Below are 19,050 nucleotides of genomic sequence, written 5' to 3'. Positions count from 1 at the left end.
CTCTCAGAGCTGTTCTTAAACTTGGGTAGCCAACGTATTATCTCTCTTCAAGCAAAAATAAAAGTATTTCAGAAGACAACACTTTTTTTCCACTGGTCATCTTCCTTCTTGCTCAGTTGTTCACCATCAGAAAATATCTGCAGTTGCATTTAGTGTTTTTCTGCAAATCTTACAGCTTTTAGAGCACTGAAGATGAATAAAGCCTGGCAGGAAGAGGAAGAAGGCAGTGGTAAATAGTAATTTTGTGCTGAGAATGCAGCGGGTGGTCAGACACCAGAGAAAAGCAAGGCTAGTGAAGAACAAGAATCAAAAACTTATTTCCTTTTTAAAGGCTACATGGTTATACAGTGGTATTGGATATATAAATACACACTCCTTCTCCCAAATTGTCATTCAGAAAGGCAGATCTCTACAGTCCCATATACTCCTAATCAATTCGCACGCAGAATGGCAGCTTTATTGCATCACAAGTTTAGCCTTTTTGAAATAATGTCAAGGCACATAAAAGATCTAGGAAATCCCTTTGCTGAATAAATGTAAAGATTGTATCTGACACCGAGTCCCCACAGCATATCAATAAAGATACGCTAAAACCGCACAAAGTAACTTCAGGATGACGAAGCCCAGGCCAGGCGAAGCCATCACCTTTGGAGAAGTTCACAGGTGGTTTCAACAAGGAAATAGCGCAACATCTCTTCAGGAAACACAGATATTACAAGTGACACAAAGAAGAAGTTACTTCACACCATGCTGCTGCAGGGGAGGCACCAAAACTCTCCACCAACCACAGAGAAAAACCACTTTAGCCCATTTTTCGAAAGAGACAAGAGGTTCAGAGGTGCCCATGACTGCTTGAGTCAACTCTGCAATCAGCACTCCTCTCCCCAATTTAGGTTTGTGCCTTGCCCGTTGTTAAAGCAATTTAATCTCCTAAAGTTAAGAGTTTCCTGAGGGAAAGTGGGGGAATGACATTGCCTGCATCACAGCCCGATGTTTATGTAGAGCGCTATTTTAGTACAATGAATTAAGAGCAGTCAGGAACACAGCGAACCGGTGACAAGCTGGCATGGATTTGTGGAAAGTTACACAAATTCGGTTACACAAGTTTTGCCTGGCCTTAACTATCCCCATTTTATAAATAGATAAAGCGAGAGGGGTTAGGCAACTTGCCCAGTATCAATTAGCAAGTCCTGAACGACTTTATGAAATCTCAATCTACTTCAACTGCTTGGCAATACGGGCTGCCCGGGACACGGCAGGCACGCTGAGCATCTCTTGGAGTGCGTGTTAATAATCCCAACCGGTTTTAAAACCTGAAGATACCGTGTTATTGCCCTGAAAACGGAAAAATCCCACACCTGGAGGAATAAGTGCCTTTCAGCCTTCAGCAGACCCTTGCTTCGTCACGCTCGATCACAGAGGGGTGGGTGGCAGCATTATTTAATATCCCAGTGGATAAAATCAAGGGAAAAAGATTTCATCTGCACCCAGTCTCAGTAGGATGCTAACATCATGCCGTGGTTGGAGCACAGTTCGTTCACAGCTGGAAGAGTTTCCTTCAAAAGCCCTTCAACCTCTCCCATCCCTTCCCAGTCTATCAAGGCTCTCACTTAATTTCACAATAATTAAATTAAGGATTCTTAAATAAACTGAAGAACATGAAGCCTCGCTTACTGTGAGAAGCTATCTCCTGGTTTATGGAGCAATACTGGTGCCAACACAGTTTATATTGATAAAGAGTGTTTTAGCTTTTAGACTCCAGAGAACCAGCACATGCAAAGAGTTTTTACGCTCTGATAAAAAACAAAACAAAACAAAAAAAAAAAACTAATACAATAATTGCCATGGAGAGGCTGGAATACAAAAGAACACAGTTATCTCAATTTACATTGCAACCACCGTCAGCACGGCCCAGAACAATGGTATCTGGGAAAGAGTCCTGCTCTCTCCAGAAGACAGATTAATTCAATGTGCAGGAAAACACTTCAAACCGAGAAAGCGATACTCCCGGAATTGTAACAGGCTTCAAAAACTTGGTGCCGAGCCACAAGCCCAAGCCAGTGCCCTTGGGGAAAAAAAAAAAAAAAAAAAAAAGTTAAGATAAAAGCAAACAGCCTCAGTTTAGGTCTCACTAGTCATCTGGATCTATTAAAGGCAATTTTGTGCCTTGGTTCAGTGGATGCACATTTTGAAAGCAAAAGCTACACAGTTAAAAATAGACAGAGCCCTAAGTAAAAATACCAAGTCCCAGGACTTGGGGAGGAGTTTGAAGCTGGGAGTTTGTGCAGGCCATTAGAGGAATTTTTAGAATTCCTACTTCCAGCAAATGCCCCAGAGCTGACAGATTTCTCCTCGGCCAATTTACCTGCGCACATCTCATCTCGCAGCGCTCCTACCAGCGGCTTTCACATCTGACCCACAGCCACTGATTCGGGGTTACAAACAGAACCTCAGAAACATCGGCCACGTCTTCCTCCAGCTCCATTTTCTGTTCAGCCTTAACAGAACTGCACAGCCCAAATTAATGAGAGGCTTTTAGTTCTCACTGGTTAGAACTGCATAATCCCGCAGCAAAATTACTGATGTGAATTCTACACAGTGAAAAGTTTCCCATGTAATTAAATTCACTGACATGTTGTGGGGATATAGCCCAACAGTTGGGTTTCCTCTACCACAGAGTCGGGCAATTTTTATAAACTTGAAAGAAGCTTTGTTATTTTCCTCCAAAGGATTTCCAGTTTGAGATTTACATTCCTTACATTTACTTTTAGGATTCAAATTTCTTCTGAGACAAGAAACACGGACTGTGTGAGGCAGAAGGAAACACACAAGAACAAGAGGTTGCAAAGGCCAAATACTGAAAAAAAAAAATAATCTTCCTAACAACTGTTCATGGGCAGTTTTGACAGAGGGATGGCAAAAGGGAAAGGAGTCATAAAAGAACTGAAGCCATTCTTTCCTGCTACATTATTTGCATTTTTTTCTGTACACCAAACCAGTTTCTTCAAGGGAGGTGCCTCATTCCCTCTAACCCTCAGGCTTCATTCCACAGCTGATCTTTTCTTTGTTTCCCCTCCTGGTGTAACTTTCCAGTGAAACTTAAACACGTTTCTTTCGTGGGAACACAGTGATGTCATCCAGCTGATAACTGAAGCACTCAGCAATCTACAGAATTATTCATAATACGTATTAATATTAATGTCAAAGGCAAGTCCTTTGATCTCACCGAAACAAAACTCACTTTATTGGCATTGGTTTGCTTCCAGCATTTTTTGCGTCCTCAAAAAATTCACAAGAAAGTTTTGCTATTCCATCCTGGGTCAGGAGGAAAGGAAGCTTAAGTGTCAGAAATTCCCACAGAAACAAAATCTCATGTTATGACCAGGCCAGGCTCTTCTCTAGCATTCAGTCATTAATTTATTTCTGTTTCTTTCAAGTCATCAGCTGCCTTTGCAGAAACACAAGTGCTTCCTGCCACTGTCGTGAACTTGCCGACCTCGGTTCAGTTTAGCGGCTCTGCTGTCTCATGAAAGGTTACAGCATTAGTCCTTCTGCAAGTTCAAAGAAAGAATCTGCAAAGAGGGAACTCTGCACATCTCGTAACGTTGCTTTCGCAGGATATGCAGAGATGGATTTCATCATTTACATGTTGCACACACAAACCACTAGTAGACGGTTCAGTCCAGGGGAACACATACAAATTACAGACAAAATAAATCCTCTGAAGTTGGTACGAGTAAGACTACTCAACCTTAAAACTACTTACCAACTAAAAATTATTCAGCAGGAAAAAAAAAAAAAAAAAAGATTCATAGGTACCTATTACCAGTGAGTCTTAATTAAAAAAAAAAGCCAAGCCTTGGCATCATTGTGGGAGAGAAACACAAGCAGCTTTCTGCTAGGCTGGCAGAAACACTTGGAAGAACAGCGCATCGCCCTAACGCAACAGCTATTTGCAGCCTCTCCCAGAACACAGTCGAAAACTCCGTACAATTACAAATCCAAAATGTTACATCTTGGCACCATTATAGAAAAAACCTGCAGGATTTTACCTTCCTGTATAAAGTTTGCTCCTTCAAGCATTTTAGAAGCCACTGTCTAGCTTCCACCAGCTGCCACACGGGATGAATTATTTACATCTCATTAGAAATATAACAGCAGGCATTAAGAGCACTGGGAGACTTAAAAGGGAAAACAAAGTAACTTAGTTTTAAACAGAAGTCCTGTATGTTAGGTCTTATATCGCTCTGTAAAAGGGCTTGCTGCCTTTTGCAGAGGGAGAAGAGCTAGCCATAAAAAAAACCCCTGTGCGTTCCAATGTGTTCTGCCTCCTGGTGGAAAATCTACACCTTTCATTCCAAATGCAAATCCAGGCAAAGATACACCAAAGGAGTCTGTACCTCTCAGCACTACACAATGCAGCACGCGCTTCTGCCTGACACAGGCAGGACGAGGCACTAAAAAAAAAAGACTTTATCACATAGACTTGATAAGGAAAAATTTCTTTTTACACCGAGAGTGGTGGCACACTGTCCCAGGTTGCCCAAAGAGGCGGTGGATGCCCCATCCCTGGAAAAGTTCAAGGCTGGGTTGGACAGGGCTCTGGGCAACCTGATCTCATTGGAGATGTCCCTGATCCTTGCAGGGGGCTTGGACTAGATGACCTTTAAAGGTCCCTTCCAACCCAAACCACTCTATGATTCTATGATCACAAATACACATGGCTCTTTCCAATTAAATGTGGGACTGAAAAAGTTAAAGATGTACAAGGATGTTTGCTGAGACAGCAGGACCAGATGCGAGCTCTGCCCTCCAGCTAGAGGTGGCACAAGGACTGGAAAGGCACCACAAGATTCATGGGAAGAGCACAGTCCTGAGGGGCAGGACAGTCGGAGAGGAATCTGCATGTCTATTAAAGAATCTTCTGTACTCAGGGTAGGAAAACAGCACGCTGGGAAGAAGAGAAAAACAAGTTTCAGGTTCTAAATGTTCTATCCAAAAATCTTGTATTTCTTAACACTTAATAATAGAAACAATTCTTCATTTCTGGAAGAAGAGCTCCTACAGACTTCACACATATGAAATAAGAGACCAGAAGAGTCCTATTTGCAAAAAAAAAAAAAATTCCCAAACCACCCATTTCTACAAACATTCAATCCATCTACACCAAGGACTGTTTCCAGCATATTTGTGTTGACGTAGCTCATGACAGCGGTGAATACAACAGACAACTCCTCCGGGCACGTCTGCATTAGCTAAAGCAACTGTCTTAACAGTCTTCCTTACTCTGTCCCTCAGCTTGCACGGCTGCTTCCAGAACTTTCAGTTCACCCAAATTCGGGCTGGGTTAGGGCAGTCAGCTAAACACGCACTCTGCCGCTCAGTTCGACTGAAGGAGACCAGGGAGCACCCACACGAGCACTTTGACCAGCGGATCCTTGGTTGCAAGTGACTTACCATCAGACATACCAATTTCCTTCCGATTAATCTATCCACTGTCCACCATGGTCCTTTTGAAAATAACCTTACACACTGAGGACAATCAATGGGGTCTGTGCAGTCCACTTCCAAGCCTATGAACTTGCTGTTTTAAAAACCCGACTAGTTTATGCCAAGAATTTTATCTCATCTATTGATTCTGAGGACTTAACAGTCAAGGGATTTATTCTCATGTTGATTGTCATTATTCTGAAGAATGGTATTTTAAGATCACACGATGCAATAAACTCTGGGTTGGTTTCGTTTGTTTGTTTAGTTTGTATTTTGGTTGGGTTTTTTTGTGTTGGTTTTGTTTAGTTTGTTTGTTTTTAGAACTGTGGGGCTTCTTGAAGCTAACATTTTTCTGTAGGTTTCTTCTTGATCATTAAACTGTCTCTTTGGATACACAGTTACTTCTAAAATTTATTCAAAGCTACCAGGAAAGTTACCTGCAATTTGCACTGAGCCATCTTCTCCAAGAAGAATATTTCCTGCTTTCACATCCCTGCAGAAAGATAAAGCAACAACAAGTGGAAGTCATTAAATCTTTCCTCCAACCAACAAAGATACATTAAAAGGTTATTATATATTTTGTTTCTTGCATTAGCACTTCCTGGTTCCAATCATGCAGAAACAGTAGGGACTTAACACCAATTGTAGCTTCAGCAGACAGACACTAAGCAGTACTTGTATGATTTACAGCAGTAGCATTTTAAGTGCTATGCACAGGAAAAAAAAAAAAAAAAAAAACGAACTTATCAGAAGGTACTGTCAAAAATACAAGGAAAGGGGTTTGTCCCAGGTTCTTAAGTTAGCTAAAAATGTGAAAACAGAACCTAGCACTGGTCTGATACTTATGCACCCTTTTGCAGGGGGGAGACTTCAAGAGATGGTGAGTTGATCTCGTCTCACTACAGCCAAATGCATCCTATTCTTCCCCAGCCTCAGGGCTCTCCAGCCCTGGAGTTCACCAGCTTCCTCAGGAACTCAGTTTAGCCCCATACACTGGTGAAAATCCAGACAGAAGAAAAGTGCTGTTTATTCATGGCTTAATGAACTGAACCCCACCACCAAGGGTCCGGTGAACATAGCTGGTACAAGAGACTGTGAGAATGGGAAAGTAGGACCACTCAACTGTCCTGTGAAGTCTTGACTTCAGGAAAAAAAAAAAGTCAGGGAGACTTTTTCAGTACTAAAGTTAACAAATGCACACAAACATCCAATATGTGCTATGAAAGTTACTGTACTACCACCTTTCCACCTCAAAAAACCTCTGGTTTGCTAGATTAACAGCAGCACTTCTTCCTCGAGGGGAACGCTACTTTCACTCCAAATATGCTTTGAAGTTTTACAGCTTATTTTCACAGGCTGCTCCCCACGCCGAGCCAAGAGGAGAGCCTTTATAGCTGATACCCGTGTTCATCATCGTGGCAGCTAAGCTCGCACGGGTTAGGAAACCATGCAGACCTGGAGCACACGCAGGTGCTGTCTCAAGAAAGGCTGCAAGCAAAGCAGCTGCCTGGGGAATGGATGTCAGCGAACAGATAGCAATTCACAACACACCTCGCCTTAACAGCAACCACTGACATAGAAAAAAAAAAACAAAAAAAAAAAAAATCATTCCCCCACTGCCTTCTGCAAATATTCCAAATCCTTTCACACACAAAGAAGTCAAAAGCTATTTTTTCTCTCCTCCCTCGTGCATCATGAGAACAGAACTGGCGTGGCGGCCTGGTCAGGCCCTGGAAATCTCCTCCTTCCCGGCTTCGTTCTTCTAAAGAAGAGCCTGGGCTGCTGCCAGTTCCAGGCCTGGATAATTTTAAACACATCCTCTCCAGCATTAGCATGTTACATTCGTCCCAATATCCAGTCTAGGGCATTGGCACAGCAAAGCCTTCCTCCAGCATACATCAGAACAAAAGTGAACAAGGACCGTCCATAAAACAGTTCCGCTAAAGATTACTTGATCAGCAAACCGCTGCTGACAGCGGCCTGTAGCCTTCAAACAAGCATTTCAAGCCCTGCCAAACGTAGGCCTCGCGCCAGCAGTGACCACCTTGGGGCCTAGTCCCTGTTTGAAGCACAAGGATAAGAGCAAGTACAGGAAGATATTAATTAGCTTTAATGATCAAGCACACATGGATAGATCTATATGGAAACACTGAAGATGTACGGCAAGACAGGCTTGAGAATTTGACTTAATAGCAGAATGGGATTCAAAGCAGTAAGCAGTTGTGACAGTGATGCTGGAATAAGTAGACAAATATAAAACAATCGCTGCCAACCAGCTCCAGTCCTGCCCATTTTACACCAGCCAAAGAGATGAACACGCGTTCAGGGGCAAGTCAGCTTTCCCTTCAAGAAGCATTATTCTGTTTTCTTCCTGCAATTAACAGCTGCGGCTGTTGCAGACAAGAAGGCATCAGCACTGCAGTGGATGGAGACTCTTAAGCAGATGGAAGGAACAAAAGGGATTAAATACAACATTAAGCATGTAGCTGAGCTATCTCCCTGAGCACCCGTTGGCCAAATCCAATACAATCGGAGTGGTAGAGTTAATCGCTATTTTAATTAAGAGAGAGATACACAGTCCTGACTAACCTCTGTACTCCCACAAAAGTGCTCAGGGTCTGTAACAGTGAGGAAATAGAAAAGCCCCCTGCCAATATTTAGGTAGAAGATGCCTTTGGGACCCATCCCCAGAAGCGCGTGGAGCCATCGGAGTGCAGTGCCTGGGTTTGCTGCTTCCAAGGTAAGGAGCTGGCTCACACCACACGACACGCGCTTGGCACCGGTACGGCGATCTCCGGGAATGCCCCCTCCCACCAGCACTAATTCCGAAGGAACAGAGGGTGTTCAGGAAGCTCTCCAATCCTACTGGAAATATTTATCCAAACAGCCGGTTCTCCTGCAACAGCCAGGATGCACAAGGCCTTTTTTAAAGCTGCCTGTCAGTTCCAGGTTATGGGGAAAGGAATAGCACGCACCAAGGTTGCCTGCGGAAGTTATTGTTCCTCTTACTGAAGACAGACGCAAGTAACCCTCATTTTCTCTTCCAGACGTACTCCAAGGCAGCCCAGGATGCCGGAGTGTTTCCCCAATAAGCTGAGCAGTACTGTACAGCCTTTCCAAACCTCCCCTGCCAGCACAACGCGCGTGCAGCTCACCGAGTCCCCAAAACGGACCATGCTCAGCAAGGAAGGAAGAGCCTGGGAAGTTTTTAAGCAGAGCTAAGGATGAAGCCTCAACCATTGTGCGCTTCAAAGGTCAAAAAAAAAAAAACCCAAAACAAAACCCTGGCAGGTTTCACTGATGTAGCAACAGTGGCCAGAAAGCAGCACACATTCGGTATCACCAGACCACCCTACCATAACGGAGCAAGCCGGGCAAGCCTGGAGTGCAAAAAGTGGTGAAACAAGCACTCAGGTTGAATCCCATAGGAAAAAACAGCCGAAGGACTCCAGTCCCTTAACTCCTTCCAATGCAGAGGCTTATTCGATTTTTAACTTCGGCTCGGATTAATTAAAATTTAAATATTTTCTCACTTGAAACACAAGTCCGTAAATACGGTGCTTCAAGTCGGCTCAAGAAATTAAAACAAGTCGTTGCTACAATTAGAAATCCAGGAGGCCAACACCACCCACTGCCAAATATCAAAGTGAAGCTGCAGAATTAAATTGTCACTTGATGGGACATTTCCTCCCAGTGACCAGCCCTCTGAAGAGGCCATTACTCACCCCGGCGTGGTATACTCCACCCCAGAGCGGCAAAACAGATCGGCATCATGTTTAGGGATACCCACTTAATTTCAGAGTTACTGTACCATAGAGGCAACTTCCAGCTTTGCCATTCCTCACCCCAGTGCGTTGGGATCGCGTTGCCCGCTGCAACGGCACTGGCTGACATCAAGCAGCGACAACGCTGGGTGAACACAGATCCCTTTCTTTAGCACATACTGGTGTCACTGGCAGTATCTTCAAATTAGGTCCTCTTTTAAAACCATCTTTAAGATTAATTAATTGCATTTAAAGCAATGGGGCAGAGGAGAGAGGAACAATGCTTTCCTGTTTGCTGTCATCAGGAGATGCTTATGAACTCACAAGCTGAATGGCAAGAAGTTTGTTACTCTGGGATATAGTTATTGCCAGGTGTAACAACTTGAAGGTACTTCCTATTAATGTGGTAACGACCATACCCTGAGCAGATACACTCAGAATAAACAGTGTGCCTCTGGCATAATTACTATTCTGGAAACAGGAAGGAGCTTTAGGTTGTAGTGTAAACGGTAATTATATCACATTTTAAATGAAGTTACAGAAAGCTGGAGTAAACTCCTTCTTGCCAGGAGCGCAACAAATGCTACCGTAGTTCTGGACATTCCCACTCCGTAGCTGTCGGCTTCCTCTCTTCTAAAGCCTCCAAGAGCCCTTCCGCAAAATAACGCTTATGTTTTTATTTACCTCTTACTGCACAACCAGAGTGGAAAGAGGTGTTTGGACTTGCTCCAGTGCAGCGCTGGATTCTCCGCATCAGCCTTGAATGGTTTTGCAGCAGGGCAGAAATCCCTCCTCATCCGCATTCCAAACTGGTTTAGCTTCCCAGTGCGACCAAACCCTAATGTACCAGTTACGTCACATTAACGTCTCCGGGTTAGGGCTGGGCTGTAGGCATTAGATGCTATATAACCAAAACCGACCCCAAATCCAACAAAATTAGAATCAAGCATCCATAGGGGACTTGGGAGCACAGGAAGCCAAAGAGATTATGCTCCCCAGTTTCAACTGCAGTGTTCCCACAGTCACCACAATTAATTTTTCATTAGGCTGTCAGGGAGGAAATAGAGGAATTGTATCCTAATGGCTTCCTCCCACTATAAAAAGCCTACAAAAGTTCTTAAAATCCTGAGGGAACTGGGATAGTTTAATCTGGAGAAGAGGGGGCTGAGGGGAGACCTCATTGCACTCTACAACTACCAGAAAGGAGGCTGTAGAGAGGTGGGTGTTGGTCTCTTCTCCCAGGTAACAAGAGATAGGACAAGAGGAAATGGCCTCAAGTGGCGGCAGGGGAGGTTCAGGTTGGATATTAGGAAACACTTTACTGAAAGAGTGATCAGGCACTGGAACAGGCTGCACAAGGAAGTGGTGGAGTCGCCGTCCCTGGAGGTGTTCAAAGAATGAGTAGACATGGCACTCCAGGACATGGGTGTGTTAGGTTGATGGTTGGACTTGATGATCTTGGAGGTCTCTTTCAACCTTAAATATTCTATGATTTCAAATGATCAGATCTGCCCGCAGATCATAGCCCTCAGCCCTTGGCATTGCCATGTAGAGGTTGTCGTTGCAGCGACACCAAGTGAAGAAGCAAGACTTGCTGGTCCATAATGGAGAGCAGCGTTATCGATAACCAGCTGCAACTCTGCAACCCCGGCATCTGCAATAAAACCTTGTATTACAGACTTAAAATAGCCAGCGTTTGCAAGAAAAGCACTGAAGTGTGTTAAGTTATTGCTTTTCAAACAAGCCTCTCAGCACTGCTTGGAAATCAAAAAGAATTCCCTTGGCTTGTGTTTGAAAGTCTACACTGGGCACAACAGCGAGGACAATTTGTTACGGCCATTGCAACCGTGATACGAGTGACCTGAGCAAAGAGTGGCACCCCAGGACTTCTGCATCCTAGCACTGAGAAGAAAACTGCCAAAACGAAAGGGGAAATGGAGACAAGCCCCGTTCACCATGCCTTTGCTTCCAGCCTGCTCGTATGTGCCTTCAGGGTGCAACGCTGGCTGTCAGCACAACTGAGAGTCATCTGCCCATTAGATGCAATTTACATCAACTGTAACAATAAATTTCCATGGCCTGAACTCTGTAATGCATAATTTGGCATGTGGAAGGTGTGGCCGGTCCTGTCAAGTCTCATTTCAAAAAGAGAAGGTGCAAGACACAAGAATTACTATTCTGTTAGTTATTAATGAATAACTCAACATATTTATAATGAATGCAAGCAATTGCTGGAGTCGACATTGTTCTGAGTAATTTGCAAAATACTTCCAGGATAATATCCCTACATACAGTTAAATATGAACCGGTTCATGACATTATACACCAAACAAGCACTATTCTCTCTCCACTAACGAACATCACCCTCCCCTCAATGATACGCTGTTACCTGCGTCACCTCTTCCCTTTGCCTTATACGCCAAGATCTAAAAAGCCGGCAGTCGCAAGTGCTTTAACAACTGAGAGCTGCAAAACAGAACCTAGGCTTGCAGCGTGCAAACACAGTAGTATTTCTTACGCCCTCAAATGTCAGCAAGTTCAGTACAACGTAGGAGAAGGCATTCAAGACAACTGCGTTAGAAGCGCTGTACATCAGCACGCTCCCTCTTGCTGCTCAGAAAAGCTGTGTGTACCAACATTTTCGTGTCGCAGGGTTGAGCCTTCAGTCCCAAATTCTTGGGCAATTACTGCCTGTTACAGCGCTGTACTTAAACACTGCGGAGCTGAGCTCAGGAACATCTCCCAAGGCTTGAAGGTCTTCCAACAGCCGAAAGCTGGCAAAGCAGCTTCCATACCCCTCTCTCCAGCCTCCCTGCTGAGGCAGGCATAAGCAGAGGAAAGAGAGGGCCAAGTCCACAGCTTGCTTCATGCCTGCTCATCCACAGCCCTCTCAGCAGGCCCTCGCGGCTGCTGGCAGCCAGGAGCGGCAGTGGCAGCCAGGCTGCTATAAATTACAGCGGGGGACCAGCCCAGCAACGCGCTTTATTGCTCAGGATCAGGGAAGCACAGCGACTGCTTCTCCTCTCTTCTCTGAGCTGCTTTACCAGCTGCTGGGCTGTGGTGAAAGATCAGGGCCTCGACGCAGGAGCTAAATGCCAGCAGCACATGGCAAGTCATCATTTATTCCGAGTCTCAAACAGCAGAGGCATTTTTAAAGCCCCAACTTCATGGGGGCTAGGTAGGTAGAGCATTTAAGGGCTCTTTAACTGACATTTTACTATCTGCAGGGAGTTAGATGAACAACGCAGTATTATCAGGAATGTTAAAAAGCACTTTTTGGTTGTTTTAAGCAGCATGAACTAAGGCGTTGAAAGGCAGAAGTGACTGACAGGCTGTGGCTTTGCAAACAGAGGGGTGTGTAGACAAAGCCTCCTGGAAAGGACTGTCCGCTTCCAACAAGACAAGCCATACGAGTACATCAAGTGCCCTACCCTCAACATCCATGCAGACTAGACTTAGCGCAGCGAAGAGACCTCTTGGGAGAGATAACTGCATCCAGTCTCCTGGCACTGGTAAACAGAAACCCCAGTAAGGGCTACATGAGAAATGAATCCTCCATTGTACTTTATTTCAGCTAAAATATAAAAAACCTTTCACAGGACCCATGATGCACTTACTAGGTACAATTCCTCCTGTTTTTTTTTTTCCTCCAATGCTGCAGAAGTGGACTGCTGCTTTAAGCAGAGGGTTTGGGGTCCAAGAAACCATGACTCAGAAGTTTGATCATTTTAGGTTAAGTCGCCATGTCAGCCCAGACAAGGGAAGGCTCACCAAAGAAAGCTGCAGGAGATCCTCCCGAAACTCATTCTGCCATCTTAGTTATCTGAATAGCTCTAGGGGCTGGCAAGATGCTGAGACAGCAAAGAAAGCGTTGCAGACCTTGGGCTAACTTGGTGTGAGTCTCCGACGCAGCCAGCAGCGTGTCACATCATTTTCTGTGTTCCTGTCTGTCACGCAGTCAGTTATCACAGCGCCTGCAACTTTCCTTTATCTCAGCAAATTGCGTCCAGCTTACGCTTTTTGCTCCTGAGCCAACTTAGCCTTTGATGGTTTTGCACCCTCATTAATGCCTTCTCTTCCCCCGTGTTTACAAGCCTAATGATGGTTAAAGGGAGGTGCGGTTCAATGACAGATCCTGCCTGCCTTGGACTTTACCTCCCATCCATTGCCATGCCTCCGGCCCAGCCTCAGTGCCCAACTGCACATCAGTTGGGGGGAAGCTGCTTCAGCTAAAACCAAAACCTTAAAAAACAAGTTTTCAGAGAGATCAGCTCCTTCAGCCAGATAATAAAGTGCTACGAAGACTAGACCTGGTGCTGCCTCCCAACATGGAGACTATCTAATCATACCGAGCCTCAGTCCCACTTCTTCCTCCTACAAAAGAGGCTGTTGCTTCACATCCTCACCCCAACGCACATCACCGTGGTAATACCAGCTTATGGAAAGGAGGATTTGCCAGGCAGCTAGGGCTTCTGTGAAGCTTCAGCCCTTCAGCAGTCAACACAAGAGAGAAGCTACGCCTCTAACCCCATACACCACTTTCAAAAGTTTCCCAAGTTCAGTCAAAACTTCAGGTTTTTTCCTCTCATATTCCCCATAAGGAAAAGACCCTGCTCAGCAGGCTTTAAAATCAAGTTTTTGTACCATTGAACAGCAGCTAAAAGCGTACCAGGATTTCTTCCACAAATTCATCTATCCAGCCCTTCCATTTCCTGAACCTGCTTCCAAAGGACTGCAGTGAGGCCGAGGCACAAAGCTCCTTTAACAGCTGCTGCGTGAAAAGCAACACGCACAGCAAGCTGTGGAGTCACAAGGTCTGCCTCCTGCCCCTGGAGGCCCAGATATTTTTGGGAGGCCCTGCCTTAGCCACTGGTAACAGAAAAAAAAGTAGTCAAGTTATAACATGGCCTTATTTCAATGTTTCATGTCAAACTATTTAACATGCAAGGAGGTGGGCATGTTTCACGTGGCAACACTAGTGATGCACACCACCACACTTCGGTATCTCCTGCCTGCTAAAACATGTTCTTTGTGTGCTGAGAAACAGGCATTTCCCCAAAACTATCACATGCAGATTACCCCAGTTTGAGTACAAGATGCATCAGGTAGAAGAAGAAACAAGAAAGCCAGTGATACACACATCTCCCTGCCTTGGCCCTGCCATGATGGAGAGGTGGCATTCCAGTAAACACAATCAACTTGCATCAAGATGCCAAAATTTTTATATAGGGCAGCTTAAAAAGGTCTTAATTTCCAAAAAGCAAGAGACACCCCCGTTCTGGATAAGCGGTATCTATATGCTTGGACACACATGAGGTCCAAGTCATCCCCCTACGCTGCCAAGAGCTGTCCGTATCTACGAAGCCACCCACAGCTCTTGCTCAAGAACGTTTGCAACGTGATGCAGAAGGAGAAATTCAAGACAACCAGAGCTCATGAGAGACTTGCCAGCTCAACTTCCCTCTCCAGAATCCAGAAGATGAGAGTTTTTAAGCAAAGCCAGCATAAGAAGAAGAAAGATTTCCTTATTTCATCCAGCTATTCCTATAAAATGGAGGAAGCAGTTATAAAATTGGGTATCTGCACAATGGAAACAGTCCTGTTGGCACTCCCAGTCTAGCCTGGTCACGCTTTCCAGGCTGCCATGAAGTGATCGATCTCTCTGTGGCAGTTCCCCATTTGCTGCTCTAAATACGTGTGGGTTTTGTTTCACTTTTGTTTTTGAAAGCATTAAGCTTTACTTTTTAATGTTCAAGTTTTATACAAACTCTGTAAGATAGGATATAATTTGATTTAGTAAATATGCAAAAATAATTTCTGATGCAGTCTTGCAAAATTTTCAAGCGTGCTTAACATGTTACCACATAAATTTAGCAAGTGACCTTTTCCTCAAGCGTTAGAATAAGACATGAAAGAAAAGACTGTAGTGGTCTAAATAAATTCTTAAGGCATCTCCACATACACAGCTTTTAGGATCTCTGAAGGCCAGGAAATCTGCATTACAATAGGGAACAATATTCAAAGCCATCTTTTTTGCAGTGGGTTATTCACTTGATGCATTGCAGCAGAAGGGATGAACACCAGTGATTTAAACGATTACTCCACTGCTGGAAAGACGGTGCAAGAGCCTATACTGGGTGATCTAGTCCCAGTAACCTACACCAGATAAAAGCAGCCACGTGAGAAGGATGTCATGAACAGAGTGGTTGTACCTGGTTTCTTCAAAGTCAGAAGCTAAGAGAGTCTGTTACGTGTTCACCTGATACAATTAATGCTGCAGACAGTGAATGAAGATTTTTTCACCCTGGAAACACATAAAACCCAAACAGTCCTGACAACTCAGGAATTTCTAGAAACTGTACTGGTTGAGTGTGCAACTCGGTCATGGACCACTGACCAAAACCTGTCATGGCTGTTGAACCTTTCGGAGATCACCTCAGCCTCCATCTCCTGCTTCTTATCTCCATGTAGCACAGCAGAGGAGAAAAACCTAAAAACTCACCTCCCTTTATTGCAGTACATAGTTGTACCAAAAAGTTCTTTTTTTCCCTTGGACTAAACTGAAGTTACTCTGAGCGACTGCAGGACACCTAGTGACAACGTCCAGAGGCAGCACTTGGGTTGGAGCAGAGTGACATGGGGACAGACACCGTAACGTAACAGCCGTACGACCATCGCTGTGCTTCAGGCAGCTCCTGAGAGCTGCTACGAGGACCCTCGTAACGCGCCGAGCCCCCGAGGGCTGGGGCACTGACATTAGCCTGGAGCCACCACTGAGCCCCCCGCAACGCTCCTGTGCTGTCAGCAGCGGTGACATTTACCATCAGAGTTTTAATTGCCAGGTTTTCAGGCTTCAGAGCAGACACTGTCTTTATCCACTTTGAGGAAAACTGTCTCCGCAGGAGCTATTGTTTCTGGCTGTCTGCAGATTTAGGATTTACATCTGGTTCGTATTTTCTCTTTGCAGCCACAGAGAAGCTTTTTTTTTTTTTTAAAACACAAAGAGTTTCTGGAATGATGCAGTGGAAGAAACAGCCACCAGGAGAACACGGTTTGCCAAACCACTACAATACACCCCAGTCTCACTGCTGTGTACAGAGTGGGGATTCAGTGGTCCTTGTGCCCTTAACACTGCACAGCATGGTGTTTATTTGGGGAAACAAATCACCCAGTCCAACCTAGAGCAGCATCTTTTCTTCCTTCCCATCGAGACACCCAAGAGAAACATTTCTATTGTTCTGGCTGCTGAACTGTTTCCAAATTAAAGCTTTAAAGTTTATATTAACCACTACCTCTATAGGTTACTTCTGCCCATCCTGTGCTCTAAGGGAGAGGAGACCGAAGTACACTTCTCTGAATATAAAATTCCACTGCCCATGGCTGAGCAAAAGCCACCTTCCAATTCCTAGTGTCCTGACCTAAAATCAAACTGGCAATTAGAGATGAAAGGCTTCACATCCCATTACCCATCTCTCAATCTTCCCCTACCAAACTTCACTTCCGAAACGTACTCCACAAAACAAGCTGATAGCACTGGGGAGAAGAGGGCTGCGTGGTTCTCCTGCAGTATTGCTACAGAAAAAAAAAAAGTACAGTATTTCAGTCATCAAAACAGAGGCATACTAGAATCCAGTTTAACCACAATACCTACCAGCATGGCTACCAATGCATTAAACAGCTACAGGAAAATTAAGCTTGAATTCTGTAGGATAGCCGAGTTTAGCCAAAATATATCCATCAGCTCCTTCATCTTAAATCCAAAAGTCACTACTGGAGGAGCACTCTTGCAAAATCCCACATACAGGTGTTGGTGATGGGTGTGTGTTTACATACAGACACTCTTTTTTCAGAAATTTTGTCTTAATTTAGGTAGAAGAGGCAGACGAACTCTAATCCTGTGTCAAAATCACCATAAGGTTCAAAAATATATATGCTAATAGATTCAGCAGAAAAATACAGCAAAAATATTGTTTCCAGGGTGTCCTCAAAGCAACATCCAAACAACTGCCATGGCACCCTGCTGTCCCACATCCAGAAAATTCATTTTGAAAAGACATCAAAACCCTCAGAAACATTCTGTACGGGGGGCACAAGCTGATCTCAGTCAGCATATCAAATGTGCTGTTCCACCTCTTACAGTCTAAGAAGTAGAGCAGCCAAGAAATTAATAGCTAGATCACTGCCATGCCAGTATTGCAAACTCATGCAACCCTAAACCACTTTCTAAGCTTTTTTGTTTTCACAAAAAAAAGCACGCGAGTATCACATTTATCATGCTGCAAGAGGAGAACGTGATTATACCCAAGCAGCGTATCATTTCACCTGGACTAACTGAAATATTCAGTTACACAACAGCTAATCATGGACAGAAGATAAGCTCAGAGATAAAAATAGGGAGAAAGACAGAGAGACCTTGTAACAGTTAATCAGCATGATTCATTTGTCAGACTGCCATAAAGAGCACCACCTGAAAAAGCTTTGAACTTCCCTCCGACGAGTCCCTTTAAGCAATAAAACCTCTTAGGTTGCTTTTGCTTTAGTTTTATTTTCAAGTCATTCCTCAAGCTCCTGCTAATCCCCAAATACACAGAGGAATCAGAGTCCAAATGGGGAAGAGGTGCAACGATGCGCTGTGTGTCACCCAGAAAAGATCAGCCTGGGAGTGACCCCTTGCAGCACGTCTTGCTTGACCTCCATTAAAAAAATAAAATAAAAAAAAAAAACGTGTCCGAGCAGATTCCTGTAGGACAGCTTCATCCAAGGGTTTTTGAGTCCACCCTCAGCATGTCGGCTGGTGCCCAGGTATTTAACGCACTTAACCTGAGCCAGATCACCAGGATTTCAAATTGTCACTGGGATCACCGTGCTGCACAGAAAACTACAACGGGGACAGTGGCAGCTGGCGTGGGACAGACGGCCGGGGACAGGCACGTGGCAACGAAGGCAGAGAGCTGGGAACGCCGCGATACAGGAGGCTGTGGTGATTTTGGAGGAAGACAGGGATCATTTGTAACTGTTGCCTTGGTATAGAGTATTCACCAAAAATAAAATTGATTGTCTTCTCCTTTGTTTTTTCCATAAGGCCTCAGACTCTGTTCCCAACAGCCCTTGCAAGGCAAATGCAAAAAACCATCACTTTGTCCAACGCAGGAGACAAGCATTTGCTGCTGAACAACGGCACCTATTCAAGTCTCAGCATCACTCCAGCTGTTAATTAGGAAAGTAAATTTTAAAAAAAAAAATTTCAGCCTTCACTAGATATTTGGCTTTCTAATCCCCTCTAGAGAATACTGTCAAGCTACTCTCCTGTCCAAAGCAGGGGATTTACACTTCCATGCGAAGCCAGCTCCCTAAACCTTAATTGGAAGTGGCATTAAGTTCAAGGCGGGCTTACACGGAGTAAGATTCAGCAGCAGCAGAATTTCATTAAGCCAGTCTTCCACGTGTTGACTTAATTTACCAATTTAAGATGATGCATAATTTAAGAGCATCGAGCAGCTCCACCATCAGACATCTATTCTCTGATCTCATGGATGATTTGTAGTGGTACAAGCTGTCCCTGCTTCAGGTCAACAAGCCCTCGTAAAATTACTTTTGGGTGCAGATCGTCATCCTTCAGGCTCTGCCACCTGCCTGGTTGTCCAACTTCAGATGTGCTAAATTACACTCGTTTCACCCATATTGTGTCTGTAAGTTTATCAAGTAATTTTCTCTTAGGTGCAACACAAATGGAGTCGGGATATTTAGCGTAACCTGCTGAAGACTTTGCTCTGCTGGATGGCTGCTTGTTTTGGGT

General features: G+C 44.4%; 1 protein-coding gene across 1 annotated transcript in view; it reads right to left on the bottom strand.

Moving 5' to 3' along the window:
• Positions 1-19,050, bottom strand: part of OXSR1 (oxidative stress responsive kinase 1) — a 94,989-nt gene that overhangs the window by 32,236 nt on the left and 43,703 nt on the right. The window contains exon 5 of the mRNA XM_086741771.1: positions 5,928-5,983. Within this exon, the coding sequence (XP_086597897.1) occupies positions 5,928-5,983 (56 nt within the window). The remainder of the gene's footprint in view (positions 1-5,927; positions 5,984-19,050) is intronic.

Source organism: Chlamydotis macqueenii, chromosome 2 (assembly GCF_036417535.1).
Source record: "Chlamydotis macqueenii isolate bChlMac1 chromosome 2, bChlMac1.mat, whole genome shotgun sequence".
In the NCBI taxonomy this organism is placed as follows: Eukaryota; Metazoa; Chordata; class Aves; order Otidiformes; family Otididae; genus Chlamydotis; species Chlamydotis macqueenii.
The sequence above is the reverse complement of the archived record's forward strand: the minus strand, read 5'-3'. Positions and strand labels throughout refer to the sequence as shown.